We start from the raw sequence: 17,719 nt of genomic DNA, 5'->3' as shown, positions 1-17,719 counted from the left end.
GCTAATGTTAACTGCTACCGCTAAAGATAGGTTAGTTGTGTCACTGCTAAAATTGGGCGGAATGAGTGTTTTGTAGGGTGGCAGGGAAAAATCTATTAACATCTGAATTGAGATTGGAATTTATCATAAATCATTTTTAAATGTATAATCGATTTTTAAAAGACATTTTTCATCTGTGTGCTTATACTCTCCAAGCGTATATGTCATATGTCAGCATCCAAGATTAGCTTTAATAACCTGTTTGACAAATGTTTTTTTTCTTATGTATGCCAAATAATGTATTGCAAGAACCGATGTGAATTGAGAATTGATTCTTATTCAAATAGTCATCCCAAGAATCTGAATCAATTTGAATCATGAGTTGTAAGACTGACATTTCTACAGATTAGTGCCTTAGGAGATGTAAGATGTACTATTTTAGTGCTAATGTTAGCGACTGCTGCTACTACTAACATTAGCTGCTATTGCTAACCACAATCATGCGTTTGAATAAACAAATAGGTTTCTGTATATGTCATAAATCAGCAACCAAGAGGAGTTTTTGGAACCTGTTTTCAAAAGGTTTTTTAAAAAATATTTAAAAAAAATATATATCACAAGAATCTGTTTGAATCAAGAATCGATTCTGAATCAAATCGTCACTCCAAGAATGGGAATCAAATTGAATCGTGAATATCCATCCATCCATCTTCTTCCGCTTATCCGAGGTCGGGTCGCGGGGGCAACAGCCTAAGCAGGGAAACCCAGACTTCCCTCTCCCCAGCCACTTCGTCTAGCTCTTCCCGGGGGATCCCGAGGCGTTCCCAGGCCAGCCTGGGTCTTCCCCGTGGCCTCCTACCGGTTGGACGTCCCCTTAACACCTCCCTAGGGAGGCGTTCGGGTGGCATCCTGACCAGATGCCCGAACAACCTCATCTGGCTCCTCTCGATGTGAAGGAGCAGCGGCTTTACTTTGAGCTCCTCCCGGATGGCAGAGCTTCTCACCCTATCTCTAAGGGAGAGCCCGGCCACCCGGCGGAGGAAACTCGGCCGCTTGTACCCGTGATCTTATCCTTTCAGTCATGACCCAAAGCTCATGACCATAGGTGAGGATAGGAACGTAGATCGACCGGTAAATTGAGAGCTTTGCCTTCCGGCTCAGCTCCTTCTTCACCACAACGGATCGGTACAAAGTCCGCATTACTGAAGACGCCGCACCGATCCGCCTGTCGATCTCACGATCCACTCTTCCCTCACTCGTGAACAAGACTCCTAGGTACTTGAACTCCTCCACTTGGGGCAGGGTCTCCTCCCCAACCCGGAGATGGCATTCCACCCTTTTCCGGGCGAGAACCATGGACTCGGACTTGGAGGTGCTGATTCTCATTCCGGTCGCTTCACACTCGGCTGCGAACCGATCCAGTGAGGGCTGAAGATCCCGGTCAGATGAAGCCATCAGGACCACATCATCTGCAAAAAGCAGAGACCTAATCCTGCGGTCACCAAACCGGAACCCCTCAACGCCTTGACTGCGCCTAGAAATTCTGTCCATAAAAGTTATGAACAGAATCGGTGACAAAGGACAGCCTTGGCGGAGTCCAACCCTCACTGGAAATGTGTTCAACTTACTGCCGGCATTGCGGACCAAGCTCTGGCACTGATCGTACAGGGAGCGGACCGCCACAATAAGACAGTCCGATACCCCATACTCTCTGAGCACTCCCCACAGGACTTCCCGAGGGACACGGTCGAATGCCTTCTCCAAGTCCACAAAGCACATGTAGACTGGTTGGGCAAACTCCCATGCACCCTCAAGAACCCTGCCGAGAGTATAGAGCTGGTCCACAGTTCCACGACCAGGACGAAAACCACACTGTTCCTCCTGAATCCGAGGTTCGACTATCCGGCGTAGCCTCCTCTCCAGTACACCTGAATAAACCTTACCGGGAAGGCTGAGGAGTGTGATCCCACGATAGTTGGAACACACCCTCCGGTCCCCCTTCTCATAGAGAGGAAGCACCACCCCGGTCTGCCAATCCAGAGGTACCGCCTCCGATGTCCACGTGATGCTGCAGAGTCTGACTGAATCGTGAATAGTCAGCAAATATATATATTTTTTTCTTTTGAATAATTGAAACTTTTATTAGTATATTGTACAGTAAAGTACATCCATCCATCCATCTATGTTATACCGCTTGTGCCTTTCGGGGTCGCGGGGAGTGCTGGCGCTTATCTCAACTGCATTCGGCCGGAAGGCGGCGTACACCCTGACAAGTCGCCACCTCATTGCAGAGCCAACACAGATAGACAGACAACATTCACACTCACATTCACACACTAGGGCCAATTAAGTGTTGCCAATCAACCTATCCCCAGGTGCATGTCTTTGGAGGTGGGATGAACCCGGAGTACCCGGAGGGAACCCACGCAGTCACGGGGAGAACATTCAAACTCCACGCAGAAAGATCCCGGGTCCGGGGTTGAACCCAGTACTACTCAGGACCTTTGTATTGTGAGGCACATGCACTAACTCCTGTCCCACTGTGTACATTTTCGTACAATTGACCACTAAATGGTAACACCCGAATAAGTTTGTCAAGTTTTTTAAGTCTGGGTCCACCTAAATCACTTCATTGTAGTGTGATGTTAGCTGTGAGATTTCAGTACCAATGCTAATGTTATCTTCTACCGCTAGACACAGGTTAGCTTTGCAAAAGAGTATTTCAGTGTCGATGCTAAAATTAGACTGGTTGTCTGGCTAGTGGGTTGTCATACAATGCTAACATTAGCTGCAAGCACTAGCCGCAGATTGACTGGCTAACACGCTATTAAGTGTGAGATGGAGTATTTTGGAGCGGCTTTTGACGTTAAATGCTAGCACTAGTTGCAGCTAAACTGGTAAACCCTTTGTTATTTGTGAGCATTTTTATGCCACTGCTAAAGTCAGCTGGTTAGTAGATTGACTGCGGCCCACCAGGTTCCAAAATCCAGCCCACAGAAAGTCCCAAGTTGAATTATTATTTTTTTTAAATCTATCCTTTCTAATCAATTTTCTACCGCTTGTTACTCTCGGTGTCTCCTAGCCTTGTGACATCATCGCGCTCAGAATATACAGTCATGGTCAAAAGTTTACATACACCTGTGAAGAACATGGCTGTCTTGAGTTTCCAATTATTTATACAACTCTTATTTTTTTGTGAAACTCAAGACAGCCATGACATTATGTCCTTCACAAGTGTATGTAAACTTTTGACCATGACTGTATATATATACCCCGGTATACAGTTTCTGTGGTTTATCCGTTATACAGTGCTCAATACCGGGGTAGAGTGGAATATACTCTGCGTTTTTTCCTGACCTATTTCATCCCCACAAGCCTGATTCGCAGGTTTCCCTGCTCTTCAGGGGATTTTATTATATATATATATATATATATATATATATATATATATATATATATATATATATATATATATATATATATATATATATACACATACACATACATCTACATACAGCCCAGCCCCCGGCAATATTTTTTTAACTGAAGTTTGGGATTTCTAGGTTAGCGCTAGGGACTGCCAATATTATCGGCCGATAAACGCTTTAAAATGTAATATCGAGAATTGTCGGATTTTAAATGTAAAATGTATGACTTTTTAAAATGCTGCTGTGTACATGGACGTAGAGCGAGTACAGAGTGCCAATAAACCTTTTTTTTTTTCTTCTTTTTTTTTATCCTGTCCAGCTTCTCAGGCAAATCATATAGTTGATGTAGATGCCCATATCCGCTGTTCAGATTTACTTTACAAAAGAGAAGTGTAGGATACTTCTCTTGTTGCCTTATTTGAATTTAACTTTATTAAATGTATTTATATTATCATTTGGTGCAGCTGGACCGGAGCAGGAGGGGATAGAAAAAGAAAAAAAGGAAGACAGAAGGGGAAAATGTGGGGATAGACAAAAACAACAATAACAACAAAAACAAAAACTATAGAACAACACCAGCACACAGGATATGTACAAAAATGAGCGTAAAAGTGATAGCAAAGAAGCAGTGAGCGAAATAAATAATAATGTAGAAATGACAATAATGTAGAAATGACAATGAGCATTTTTACACTACAACTGGAGCAATACAAATACTAATAGAAAAAGTGCTATTGATCATAAACAATACCAATAGTTTACCTCTATTATCAACAATACAGTTGTTCAAATGCAACAATACATATACATAATGATAACTAGAGAGAAAAAAAAGATGGCGGGCGAGAGAGAGAGGCAACCTATATTAATCTTGTAAATTGTTTTAGTAACAATGGGTTAAGCTTTGTAAGTGTGCCATGTGTTACCCAGTTTCCCCTCGGGCAACAACGTTAATATATGTTTGATGAAACGTGATTATGTGCATGAGTGTATGTATGTATATGTACTTGTATATGTACAGTATGTGTATATGTATGTTTGTACAGTGAATGTTTATGTACAGTATGTGTACGTTTCTACCGTGAATGTGCGTGTACAAATGTGTATGTATGTGGAAGCGTAGGTACCTATGTTTGTATGTATGAATAACGGTGTGTGTGTGTGAGTATTTGTGTGTTTGTATGTACAATATATTTGACTCCCAGTGTGCGTGGGAGCCAGAGTACGGCCCCAGCCGCCCAGAGAGCCCAACCCAGACAGCAGGTGAGGCGCCCAGGGAACCAGTGACCACCGGCCCCACGCAGCCAGGCCGGCCAACGACGGGAAGCCCACCGTGCCGCCCGGAAGAACCAGCAGCAGGCCGCAGACAGACGCGCCCGGCAGAGGACAGGGCATGAGAGAAGCAGCGGATGGCCATACCCCAAGCCAGCTTGAGACCAACTCCCACACGGGCAGAAGGGCGGGACGCCCCGCCCGGGGGAACCAAAAACTCCCTGCAACCGGACGGGAAGACCGCCCCCGGCCCACCAGCACCAAGGGCCCCACCCCCGGAGAGCACGGCGCGGCCCACACCAGGCCACCCCACCCAAGTCGGCCGCCACAGGACCACCCAGTGCAGGGCCGCGGACACAACCCAACCCCACCAGCAGGGACCCTAACGATAGAGAAGGAACAACCAGCAACCACCCTGTCGAGTTTCCACCCCCCTGAGGGAGATGGGGGGAAAAAAATAATAATAACAAAATAAAATAAAAATAAAAATAATAATTAATATATTAAAAAATAAATCTTAAAGGCACTCCCTTTGCGTGCCAGCCCAGTCACCTAATGTCTATGCAAGGCATACTTGGTCAACAGCCATACAGGTCACACTGAGGGTGGCCGTATTAACAACTTTAACACTATTAAATATAGCGGCACACTGTGAACCCACACTAAACAAGAATGAAAAAAACACATTTAACTAGAACATCCACACCGTAACACAACATAAAAACAACAGAACAAATTAAAATCTTCCTGAGGAAACTCTCCTGAAGGAATCAATAAAGTACTATCTATCTAAACACCCAGAACTCCTTGCAGCACTATCTCTTCCGGGACTCGACAATATACACCACTGCTACCACCATACCCCACCCACCTCAACCCCAGCTTCCCTCCATTTCCCGAATTCGGATATGTCAAGGATGATAAGTATGTTAATAACACATATTAACTATCATCTTATATTGGTATTTTGTTCTGTTGTGTTACGGTGCAGATGTTCTCCCGAAATGTGTTCGTCATTCTTGTTTGGTGTGGGTTCACATTGTGGCGCATATTTGTAACAGTGTTAAAGTTGATTACATGGCCACCCTCAGTGTGACCTGTATGGCTGTTGACCAAGTATGCTTTGAATTCACTTTTGTGTGTCAAAGCCGCATATATTGTGTGACTGGGCTGTCTGTATGGAGGAAAAGCAGACGTGACGGCAAGTTGTAGAGGATGCAAAAGGCAGTGCCTTTAAGGCACGCCCCCAATATTGTTGTCTGGTTGGAAATCGGGAGAATGGTTGCCTCGGGAGATTTGCGGGAGGGTCACTGAAATTTGTGAGTCTCCCGGGAAAATCGGGAGCGTTGGCAAGTATGGTTATAAATGCTATATATAAGTATAAGAAAATATTTGGCTGTTCAGTTTAAGGTTCTGCGATGACCACAGTTTGACCCTGGAACAGATTATTTCCGTTACTCGCTAAGGGAAAAAAATAGAAGTTGCTATTTTGATGAAGCAGCACATCTTTTTTGAACTCATCCACTTTTTTCTTTCTCCCAGTGAGCTCCTGCAAAGCTCCAGTAATCATCCTAGTCCCGAGACCCCCCACTTGCTGATCCACCTTAAAAGGTGAGTGACCCCTGCTAACACCATTAACACAGGCAGCAAGCGAGACGCCTGTGGCACGTGCCCGCCCGCCCTCACAACTACACACAAGCATAAATACAACAAGTCATTTTCCTTTACAGGCATTTTAGGTTAAAGAAGGGCAACTCACGCTTGTCCATCCTTGTGAGGCCTTCATAAAAACAAAGAAAAGAAGGGGATAGTTAGTCACGTATGTATGTATTGAGTAGAAAGATGGCAAACTTCCAGTGGAAAGGATTAAATTAAGCCACGTGAGAGAAACTGACCTGAAATCCGTCACAGACACACTCTTAAATCCAGGAAGTCCCGCTAGTGCATCTTCAATCTGCAAAGACACACTCATTACTCATTTAGTACATTTAATGACATACAAAACAGACAACTTAGAGGTCAAAGGACCAATATGGCTACATAGCTGGAAGGTAGAATAAAAGGGTTTCTCTTCGCCAATCAGGGTAGAGCAGTAAAAATCAGGAGAACTTTACAGCTAGATGACACTCATTTGAAACGGACAATGAAAGATATATCCAAGTATATTAAGCTAATATCACATCATAATTATATGAATTTTTCTGAAGAAAACAGTTTAAAACATATGTATTAACTTGACTAACATAGAACACAAAAGACAATCTTACAGTTCAAATGAAATAAGGTATTATTTTTTATTTACAATCAAATATAATTACAATTTGTATTTATATATCCATCTTTTATGTTGATTAAAATAGTTTATATTTTTTTAACAAGACAATTGTCTTTATTATATTTAATTGTATTTTTTCTGAATCTACCTTGTATGATTATATTATTAAAAAAGAAAAAGGTATTAAAGTTAAAGTACCAATGATTGTCACACACACACTAGCTGTGGTGAAATTTGTCCTCATCATTTGACCCATCCCCTTGATCACTCCCTGGGAAGTGAGGAAAGCAGTGGGCAGCAGCAGTGCAGCACCCGGGAATCATTTATGGAGATTTAACCCCCATTTCCAACCCTTGATGCTGAGTGCCACGCAGGGAGGCAATGGGTCCCATTTTTATAGTATTTGGTATGACTCAGCCAGGATTTGAACTCACAACCTACCGTTCTCAGGGCGGACACCCTAACCACTAGGCCACTGAGTAGTATTAAATTTTTGGGGATCAAAATATATTCCTTGTAGATATTTAACATTTTACATAATATGCTTTAATTATGGAATTGTGTATATTTATATCATTATTTGATATTTTAATATTACTTTTGACTCATGGTCTCAAAAAAAATCATAAATTTGTTGACTTTTAACTTTAATTACTTAATAAAATAAGGCTTGAGATGTTGTAAAGAAACAGATTCATATTAATGAGTAGATCAGGGAGTGTCAAACGTAAGGCCCCAGGCCGGATCAGGCCCGCGAAAAGGGTTTTACCCGGCCCGCGGGATGAGTTTGCTAAGTATGAAAATGAGCCAAAATTTTTGAATGAAAGAAACTGCTGTTGTGAATGTGTCCACTAGATGTCGCAGTGGCAATTCTTTGTATCTGTGTAAATGATGCTATATAGGGGAAAAATAATAATAATAAACTACTTGTTAGCGCGCCAGTTGAGGAAAATGAGCAAAATACAAAAATAAGATACTCTAATTTGATTTTGATATTATTTTTTTATCTTGATAGATTGATTAACATTATCGCATCATATTTTCAGAAAGTATAAATAACGACAAATAAAGATAGAATACTATTAACCGCAACATGTAAGTGTAAAAAAAACAACACAACATTATGATTTCTACATTTTCAGAATGTACTTGTTCTATTTTTAAACAAATAAAATCTGAAGTTGTCTTTATTTTGAAATTATCGTGCCGTGATTTTACCAGTCTGGCCCACTTGGGAGTAGATTTTTCTCCATGTGGCCTCGATCTAAAACGAGCTTCACACCTCTTATGTACATGTATAAAAACAAATGTATTTTATCATATTTTATTATTTATTTATTATAGTTATTTGACTGGATGATAAATAGGAGTATGTCAGTGCCATTGTCAATGTTGCTATTGCCATGTTGCTGTTAGCACAAGCTTTTTCCTTGCTAGCTCGTCGGGAGTGTTAATAACGGCATACTAACAGACTGTACCGTCAATTTTAAGGCGTAATGAATACAGGCAATATAGAAACGAGTGAAGTGGCAGAACCTTCTGTGCCAGCTGCCTGCTGAACGTCTGATGGCGTAGCGAGTCGGGGTCGTCGAGGTCGCGGTCGTACATGACGCCCGTCAGGAGGATGCTCAGTTCCACCACCTGCTCCAACATGGCCGGAGTCAGAGGCTCAACAGGAATGTCGTTCTCCAGCTGTGGTTTGCACAGATAACATAAAAAAAGTGAAGTATTTAATACATTTGTTTACTAATACATTTTTAAAAATAAAGTATATTTTTGTTGTGTGTAGACGCACCTCAACTTGTGGAACAACAGTCGCTTCCTCCACTTTCTCTGCTGAGTTTAGGCACAATAAAATGTACGTGTTAATCTTTAACATATAATATTGGACATTTAATAAGTTAGAATGGAAGTCACCTTCATTAGGAGCTTTGGAAGTGTTGGTCGTACTCGGCGCTAAAGTGCTGGAAAGCAACAAACATGTAAAAACTGTTAATTACCTAACATTTTGCAGGGGGGGTTCCACTTAAAATTACTTAACTTTTGTTTTGTGTACCAGGTATTAATTAAATATAATTTGTACTTTTGTAATGATGTAATATCCTATTAATTAAAAAAAAATCACAAATAATGTCAAAAATATATATTTAATTCCATTTAAGAATTACATATATTTTATTAATATATATTTATTAATAATACTATTATACATTATTAATCATTAAATAACAGTTATTTAATAATTGATTTAATAATTTCACAGCTTTTATATTATATAGTGTATAAATAAAGGTAAAAATTACATTTGTTAAATTAATATTTCTACTTATAAAATATGAAAATTATACATATTTTGTCAAAATGTAATACAAATACATCCCATTTCTATAGCGCTTGTCTTGAAAGACCTGGAATTTTATAAATAAAAAATATTTAAAGACAAAATGCATAAACGGGACGCCGTGGCGCAGTAGTAGAGGGGCAGTGCGCACCCCGAGTGTCCCTGGTTTAATCCATAACTAGTATCAACCTCGTCACGTCCATTGTGTCCTGAGCAAGACACTTCACCCTTGCTCCTGATGGGTGCTGGTTAGCGCCTTGCACATCAGTGTGTGAATGTGTGTGTGAATGGGTAAATGTGGAAGTAGTGTCAAAGCGCTTTGAGTACCTTTGAAGGTAGAAAAGCGCTATACAAGTACAACCCATTTATCATTTATTATTTATTATAAACAAAGTCAAAAGTAAATCTAATTATTAAATATTTCTTATGTGATTTGAAAATTAGACAGTTTTTAGATTTGATGAAATGACTAATGTTAATATTGTTACAGTTATCATTTTACAAAAGTAAAACATTACATACTACATTTTTAATACAAGCTGAGATAAGCTCCAGCATACCCCGCGACCCCGAAAGGGATAAGCGGTAGAAAAATGGATGGATGTATAATGATAATTTTAATAAATTACATTTCTATCGTGCTTTCCTAAGTACTCAATGACACTGAGGTGGATACAATATTTTTAAGTCAAAATGCTTTAAAATGTCAGTTTAAAAACTACTTGTTTAAATTTAAAAAAATATTCTAATCAGTACCTGATAATCAATACACATGTTTGTTTGGACAAATTAATTTGAAATATGTGACCATAGTAAAGGTATAGAGGGTCTATGCATTTATTTGAGGTGAGGTGTCTGTTTTTTTCTAAATTAATTGAGGTATGGGGTCTATTAGAGCAAAGGCCACTATTTGAGGAACTACAGCAGTATGGCACAAAGCAGAAGTCATGTGACCTTACCTGCAGGTATGCTGCCCTGGCCTGGTGGGCTCGCTATACGTCATTGGAGGGTACAAAAAAAATCAACAGATGGTGATTGGATACTATCGAATACCACAAGATTGAGTTTGATAAAGGCTATCGTTTACCCTTTCAAGCCTGGCAGTGACATTTTCTGCAAATAGAAAGTAGAAAGAAAGGTTAGCACAGGCATTAGCCACCCGCTGAGTTGGCTTTTGTGCTTGAGCCAAGATGAAGCAGCAAGAGGATTGAATTAGTTCAAGGGGAAATCAAAGGGGACGTCCAAGGGGACATCCAAGGGGATGCCAAGGAAACATCCAAGAGGATGTCCAAGGAAACATCCAAGAGGATGTCCAAGGAAACATCCAAGAGGATGTCCAAGGAAACATCCAAGAGGATGTCCAAGGAAACATCCAAGAGGGTGTCCAAGGAAACATCCAAGAGGATGTCCAAGGAAACATCCAAGAGGGTGTCCAAGGAAACATCCAAAGGGACACACAACAGAGGTGCAGGATAGATGCATGACAGCTAGACCGTCTAATAGGCTGTTTGCCTGCTTGGTCTGCTAAGCACTTTAGCACACCACTTTTTTTTACATGTAATACATAGTTTGGTTGGGGAAAAAACTGATTGTAATGAAATTTTGTGTGGTTAGGTTTTTACACCAAATTAAGCAAAAACATTAAAATTAAATACTGCAAAACGTTGGTCAGTTTGCAGAATCGCAAAACTTCAAAAGAGATTCGAATACATTTTGTTATGGGTTGTTAGCAGAAATAGGCAAACACTTCGGAATAGATGCCCATGTTTTATTGTCTATAGTTAGCATATTTATGCCAAATTTTCATAACAGATTCACACAAAGTGTAGGCCTGCGTAGTTCCGCAAAGTAACTAAAAACTTCAGCACATAAGTCAAATAACTTTTGTCATGAGCTGTAAGCAGAATTAGACAAAAACTTTGTTGTGGTTAGTTAACCACAACAACTTAACCGATTTTTCCAAAACTATTTAATAAGTAGTTTGGTGGGTGCTTACCAGAATCACACAAAAAATGTTAGAATGAAATTTATAAAAACATTGTTAAACATCCATCCATCCATCCATTTGCCAATCATCTTGTTGTGGTTTAGAAGGATTGTGCAATGTCTTCATTATAGATTTTCAAGAAACCATTTAGTGAGTAAAAACCTTCACAGGGGCTGGTTATTTGTTCAGCAGAACGATTAAATAATATCAACAGAGCCAACGTATCTTTTTAAAAATGCACAGACCAATAAAATGTGAAGTCATGTGATCAGATTCAACTGTTTGATTACTTACTTAGTGGAATCACGCAAAGATTTCCATGGAACTTTGTTGTGGTTAGCTTGTTAGTCAGCAGAATAGGTAAAAACTTCAGAATAGATTTTCACGAAACTTTAGTCAACACTTTAGCAAAATCCAGCAAAACAGTGTGAAAGATTTCCACGACACGTTCTTAGTTAGCTTCGAGAAAATGACACATCCGACTGACTTTGTCAAATATGCACAGACCATTGAAGTTGTTGATGGCAGTTTATGATTTCATTCATTAGTCCGCAGAATAACGCAAAACAGTGGTCAAATATTTCCACAAACATTTATAGTAGATGGTGAGTTATTTTTTTTAATAACAATAACACACCTTCTTGACCAGCGTCTGGTGCTCCTCTGATTGGCTGAAGTATGTACCGATGTCTTGTGCCGTGACCTCCCCCTCCTGGCATTGGTTCATCCAGCTCTGGTACTCCTCTTGCTCAGGGAGGCGCTCCCAGAAAATTTTGAAAGCTTCCCACACGGTCTCCTGGCACACTGGAACCCAAGAGTCAAAGGTTGGCAGGTAAATCTGCTGTTTGTTGGGACCTATTGCAAAAACACCAGTAAAAGATCCTCTGTGTGACACAGGGGTTAGTGCATGTGCCTCACAATACGAAGGTCCTGCGTAGTCCTGAGTTTAATCCCGGGCTCGGGATCTTTCTGTAAGGAGTTTGCATGTTCTCCCCGTGACTGCGTGGGTTCCCTCCAAAAAACATGCACCTGGGGATAGGATGATTGGCAACACTAAATTGGCCCTCGTGTGTGAATGTTAATGTGTGAATGTTGTCTATCTGTGTTGGCCCTGTGATGAGGTGGCGACTTGTCCAGGGTGTACACTGCCTTCCACCCGAATGCAATTGAGATAGGCTCCAGCAACCCCCGACACCCCAAAAGGGACAAGCGATAGAAAATGGATGGATGGATGGATGGATGGAAGACCTACTGCAAAAACACCAGTCAAAGGTCCTCTATATGACAGGAGCTTTCTGACCTTTTTAAGAATCTAGTGCGAAAATGACTAATTCCAAAAACACTAGTCGAAAATCCTGTATGTGACTAGAGCATATTTCTGTTTTTAAAGACCTACTGGAAAGAAGTGAGTCAAAGATCCTGTATAAGACAGGAGTGCTTGCTGGTTTTAAAGACCTACTAGAAAAACAATAGTCAAAGACCATGTATGCGACAGGAGCACCCGGCTTTTTTTAAGGACATACTGCGAAAGTGCTATTCAAAGATCCTGTATGTGACAGGGGCATTCCTCTCTTTTTGGCAAGACGAACCCCAAAAAAACGCTCGTCAAAGATCCTATATGCTATTTTTAAAGGACCTATTGCTAAAGCAGCTAGTCAAAGATTGTGCATGTGGCAGGTGCCTTACAGTTTTTTAGGATATATTCCAACAATATACATAACAGGGGTGCGCTGTTGTTTTAAGAAATCTACTGAAAAATGACATCCTGCAAAAATGCCAGTCGAAAATCCTGTATGTGACAAAAGCACAATGCTGTTTTTAAGCACCAATCTGCAAACACAGAACTCAAAGATCCTGTATACAACAAGATAACTATTCTATTTTTACGAATTTAATGCAAAAATTCTAGTCAAAGATTGATTTGAAAGGATTATTCTTTTGGTTTTAGAAATTGACTGATGAAGTGACAGGAGCACCCTGCTGTTTTTAAAAACCTACTGCAAACATGTGAGTCAAAGATTCGGTATGAGACACGGATGATTTGCTGTTATTGAAAACCTACTGTAAAAACAGTAAGTCAAAGACTGTGCATGTGGCGGGTGCATTCTGCTGTTTTTAGGATCTACTGCAACAATGCTAGACAAAGATCCTTTAAGAAACAGGAGCGCGCCGTTTTAGAAATTTACTGCAAAAACTACTTACTCCAAAAACACTAGTCAAATATCGGGAGCTTTTTTCTGTTTTTAAGAATCTACTGCAAAAACACAAGTCAAAGATCCTGTATGTGACAAGATCATTCCACTGTTTTAAGAACCTATTGCAAAAATGCTAGTCAAAGATCCTCTATGTGACAGAAGCTTTCTTCTGTTTTTAAGAATTTAATGCAAAAACTCAAGTCAAAGATCCTGTATGTGACAGGAGTTTTCTTCAGTTTTTAAGAATCTAATGCAAAAACACAAGTCAAAAATCATGTATGTGACAGAAACTTTCTTCTGTTTTTAAAAATCTACTGCAAAAACTCAGGTCAATGATCCTGTATGTGACAGGAGTTTTCTTCTGTTTTTAAGAATCTATTGCAAAAATGCTAGTCAAAGATCCTGCTTGTGACAGGATTATTCTTCTGATGAAATGACAGGCTGCTGTTTTTAAAGACCTACTGCAAATATGTGAGTCAAAGATCCTTTATCTGCTTTTGATTAGTGTTTTTGCCTTTTTGGGGGGAACCTACTTCTAAAACAGCGAGTCAAAGACCCAGCATGTGAAAGGTGCACTCTGCTGTATTTTAGGATGTACTACAACAATGCTAGTCAAAGATCTTCTATTTAGCAAAAGTGCGCAGTTGTTCATGGAAATGTATTGCAAAAATTACTTACTCCAAAAACGCCAGTCAAATATCCTTTATGAGACAAAAGCAAAAGGCGTGTTTTAAGGACCAGCTGCAAAAACACAAGTCAAAGATCCTCGACATGACAGGAGCTTTGTGCTTTTTATTAGGAATCTTTTGCGATTTAAAGATCCTACATGTGACACGATTACTCCTCTGTTTTTAGGACTCTCCTGATGAAACGACACGAGCGCCCTGCTGTTTTTAAAGACCTACTGCAAATATGTGAGTCAAAGATCCTCTAAGAGACAGGAGTTGCTTTGCTGTTTTTGAAGACCTACTGCAAATTTGTGAGTCACAGATCCTCTATGAGACAGGGTTTGCTTTGCTGTTTTTAAACACCTTCTGCAAATTTGTGAGTCAAAGATCCTTTTTGAGACAGGGTTTGCTTTGCTGTTTTTGAAGACCTACTGCAAATATGTAGGTCAAAGATCCACTATGAAACAGGATTTGCTCTGCTGTTTTTGGGGACCTACTGCTAAAACAGCTAGTCAAAGACCCTGTATGTGACACAGTGACAAGTGTAATCTGCTGTTTTTAAGGATCTGCTGTAAAATCACAAGTCAAAGATCCTCTATATTACAAGAGGGCTCTGCTTGTATTGTAACTTTTTAAATTGTACTTGCAGACGGATGTCATGTCAATTAGAATTGTCCCCTTCAGGACACCATGCCATCAGGTCTATAATATATTGTTATTTTCTTTTTTATATTATGTATTATGATTATTATTATAAATCAATGTATACTTTACTGTTTTATTCCAAAAGAAGTTTTATGTTTTATGTCTACCCCGGAGGTTCTCAACTTTTTTTTCACCAAGTACCACCTCATAAAACACACTCTCCGACAATAATGACAAACATTAAAATACAGTAGTGTAGCAGGCCTAAGTATTCATTAAAACAAGGCTGAGCTTTTATTTTACAATTATATTTACTATTGTTGGCCACTGTAACATTACACTCAGTTTGAACAGTAACACTGTGTTGAAATATTTAAGTGATTCTTTTGCGTACCACCAGTGGTACGTGTACTAGTTTGAGGATCACTGATCTGTACTAAGTAATAGGGCTGCGAATCTTTGGGTGTCCCACGATTCGATTCAATATCGATTTTTGGGGTCACGATTAGATTATATATCGATTTTTCCGATTGAACGCGATTCTCGATTCACAAACGATATTTTTCCGATTCAAAACGATTCTGTATTCATTCAATACATAGGATTTCAGCAGGATCTACCCCAGTCTGCTAAAATGCTAGCAAAATGGTAATTTAAAAAATATATATATATTATAATTTTAAAGGACAATGTTTTATCAACTGATTGCAATAATGTAAATTTGATTTAACTATAAAACAAACCAAAAATAAGACTTATTTTATCTTAGTGAAAATATTGGACACAGTGTGTTGTCAAGCTTATGAGATGCGATGCAAGTGTAAGCCACTGACACTATTGTTCTTTTTTTTTATTTTTACAAATGTCTAATGATAATGTAAATAAGAGATTTTTAGTCACTGCTGTGCTGAAATTATAACTAATATTTATACTGTTGTTGATGATATTCATTTTTGTTTAAATACTTTTGGTTTGTTCTGTGTTGTGTTTGTGTCTCCTCTCAATTGCTCTGTTTATTGCAGTTCTGAGTGTTGCTGGGTCAGGTTTGGTTTTGGAATTGGTTTGCATTGTTATGGTATTGCTGTGTAGTGATTTGTTGGATTGATGAAAAAAATATATATATATTTTTTTTTTAAATGAGAATCGATTCTGAATTGCACCACGTATTCAATTCGATACGTATCCGAATCAATTTTTTCCCACACCCCTATTAAGTAACGTTTTACATCTATCCTACTAAGTTATATGTTATTATGATGGCAACAAACGGACCTCTCAGATGGAAGAAGCTGAGATGGTTGGCGACGGCCTGCTTAGCAGTCTCCTGCGCACACAGCTTGACTCCGCTGGGGAAAAGGACGTTCCGTTTGCGTCGGGTCAGCGCCACGCGGCTTCCTCGGGACACTTTGATGTCGGACAAACGGACGACTCGCCGGAAGGACGCCGCTTCCTCGCTGTGAGGGAGATCCAGCGGACCCATGGAGGACCCTTCCAGCGTCGCTTCTATTAGGACGGATCGGAAACAAAAACATTTCAGATGATGAGAACCAGAAGAGGTCTGGGCTAGAACTGGCCTTACCTGTCCTCAGCTCCAAGAAGATGACCACCACGCTAAAGAAGAATAGAAGACATCTCCGTGACAACATTTTAAATCCTTGTTTAGATCCTTGAACTTTGCAAAGACACCTTCCAAGTGTGCATAGTTCACAACCCTCCAGGTGCAGGAGAACAAGGAGGAACCCTAAAACAAAAGGATGACCAGTTTGCCCTGTGAAGACAGAGTCCCTCCTGTGACATGATGCTGAAAAGACGCCTCCTGGGTCAAGCTGCCCGGGCAGATGGCTGGATTTTTGAACGCGCTAATCCCATTTAGCCGTAAAGCCTTTTAGACAAGCTCGCCAGCAAGGGAAGTGAACCTAGACAAAAAGCTTTTTCACTGCTTTGTCCTCCATTCATGTTCTCCTGACAACCAGCGTCCTCTGCAGTGGACATATACATCCAGCTTCTTGCAGTGGGTGCAAACCTGAAACTGTTGTCAAATATGTAAATATGTATTACACTAAACTTAAAGACATCACATTTGCGTTTTAAAGAGGGAAAAAACAACAAGTGGGAGAATGTGGGCCAACTTTTACTGAAGATTATTAGGGTCACACTTGAGAGGTAATGATTTCTGAATTACAAGATTAAAGTCATCCTTTTGAGAAAAGTGCGTAACACTGTAGAAATTAAGTAAAAATATCCATTTGTTTTGACCTTAAGAAACACTTACAGCTTGAGACTTCCAGAACAATCTTGTGATATTAGTAGCATAGTCATAACTTTGTGAGAAAGCTATATAGCGTAAATCACAAATAAAATTGTGATATCACAAGAAAACAGATTTTTTTTCGCAGGAATAAAGTAGTAACATTATGAGTAGTAACATTATGAGTACTAAGTTGTGATACAGCAGGTATTGCGGGTAAACATGTGAAATCTTATGAGAATAAAGTCATAATATTGCAAGAAATAAAACAAGCATTTACATGTCAGCCATCATTTGAAAAAGTTAGCAGTTAGTTTATGCAGAGAACTTTTTTGCATTTTGTGAGCTATTTGCATTGTGAGCTTTTCAATTTAGTCTAAAATGCCGAGCCAGATACAATTAAAACAATCAAATTGTAATATATTATTGTTACATTTTAATGTTTTTCTTGTGATGTGACTTAAGTCATGAAATTAAAAACTTTTATATAATAATTTGTTGTAATATTACAAATATACTGTTAAAATATGACTTTTAGAAAGTGACAAGCAGTAGAAAATGGATGGAATTCGCCATTTCAGCAAAGTTCTATCGTACCTTGTGGCCCAATATGAATACCAATACCAATACTAAAACCGATACCATTCAGGTGAAAGAATGAACAATAATGAGCTGACCAAA

At 39.6% G+C, this 17,719-nt stretch overlaps 1 protein-coding gene across 1 annotated transcript in view; it reads right to left on the bottom strand.

Moving 5' to 3' along the window:
- Nucleotides 1-16,611, bottom strand: part of impg2a (interphotoreceptor matrix proteoglycan 2a) — a 47,755-nt gene extending 31,144 nt beyond the window's left edge. Inside the window, exons 1-10 of the mRNA XM_061879844.1 lie at nucleotides 16,370-16,611; nucleotides 16,063-16,293; nucleotides 11,920-12,086; nucleotides 10,383-10,408; nucleotides 10,255-10,287; nucleotides 8,872-8,918; nucleotides 8,750-8,790; nucleotides 8,491-8,646; nucleotides 6,575-6,633; nucleotides 6,439-6,459 (exon numbers count right to left, since the gene is read on the bottom strand). Coding sequence (XP_061735828.1) covers nucleotides 6,439-6,459; nucleotides 6,575-6,633; nucleotides 8,491-8,646; nucleotides 8,750-8,790; nucleotides 8,872-8,918; nucleotides 10,255-10,287; nucleotides 10,383-10,408; nucleotides 11,920-12,086; nucleotides 16,063-16,293; nucleotides 16,370-16,436 — 848 coding nt within the window. The 5' untranslated portion in view covers nucleotides 16,437-16,611. The remainder of the gene's footprint in view (nucleotides 1-6,438; nucleotides 6,460-6,574; nucleotides 6,634-8,490; nucleotides 8,647-8,749; nucleotides 8,791-8,871; nucleotides 8,919-10,254; nucleotides 10,288-10,382; nucleotides 10,409-11,919; nucleotides 12,087-16,062; nucleotides 16,294-16,369) is intronic.
- Between the last annotated feature and the right edge of the window lie 1,108 nt (nucleotides 16,612-17,719).

Source organism: Nerophis ophidion, linkage group LG19 (assembly GCF_033978795.1).
Source record: "Nerophis ophidion isolate RoL-2023_Sa linkage group LG19, RoL_Noph_v1.0, whole genome shotgun sequence".
NCBI lineage: Eukaryota > Metazoa > Chordata > Actinopteri > Syngnathiformes > Syngnathidae > Nerophis > Nerophis ophidion.
Note: the sequence above shows the minus strand (reverse complement) of the source record. Positions and strands in the feature narration are given on the sequence as shown.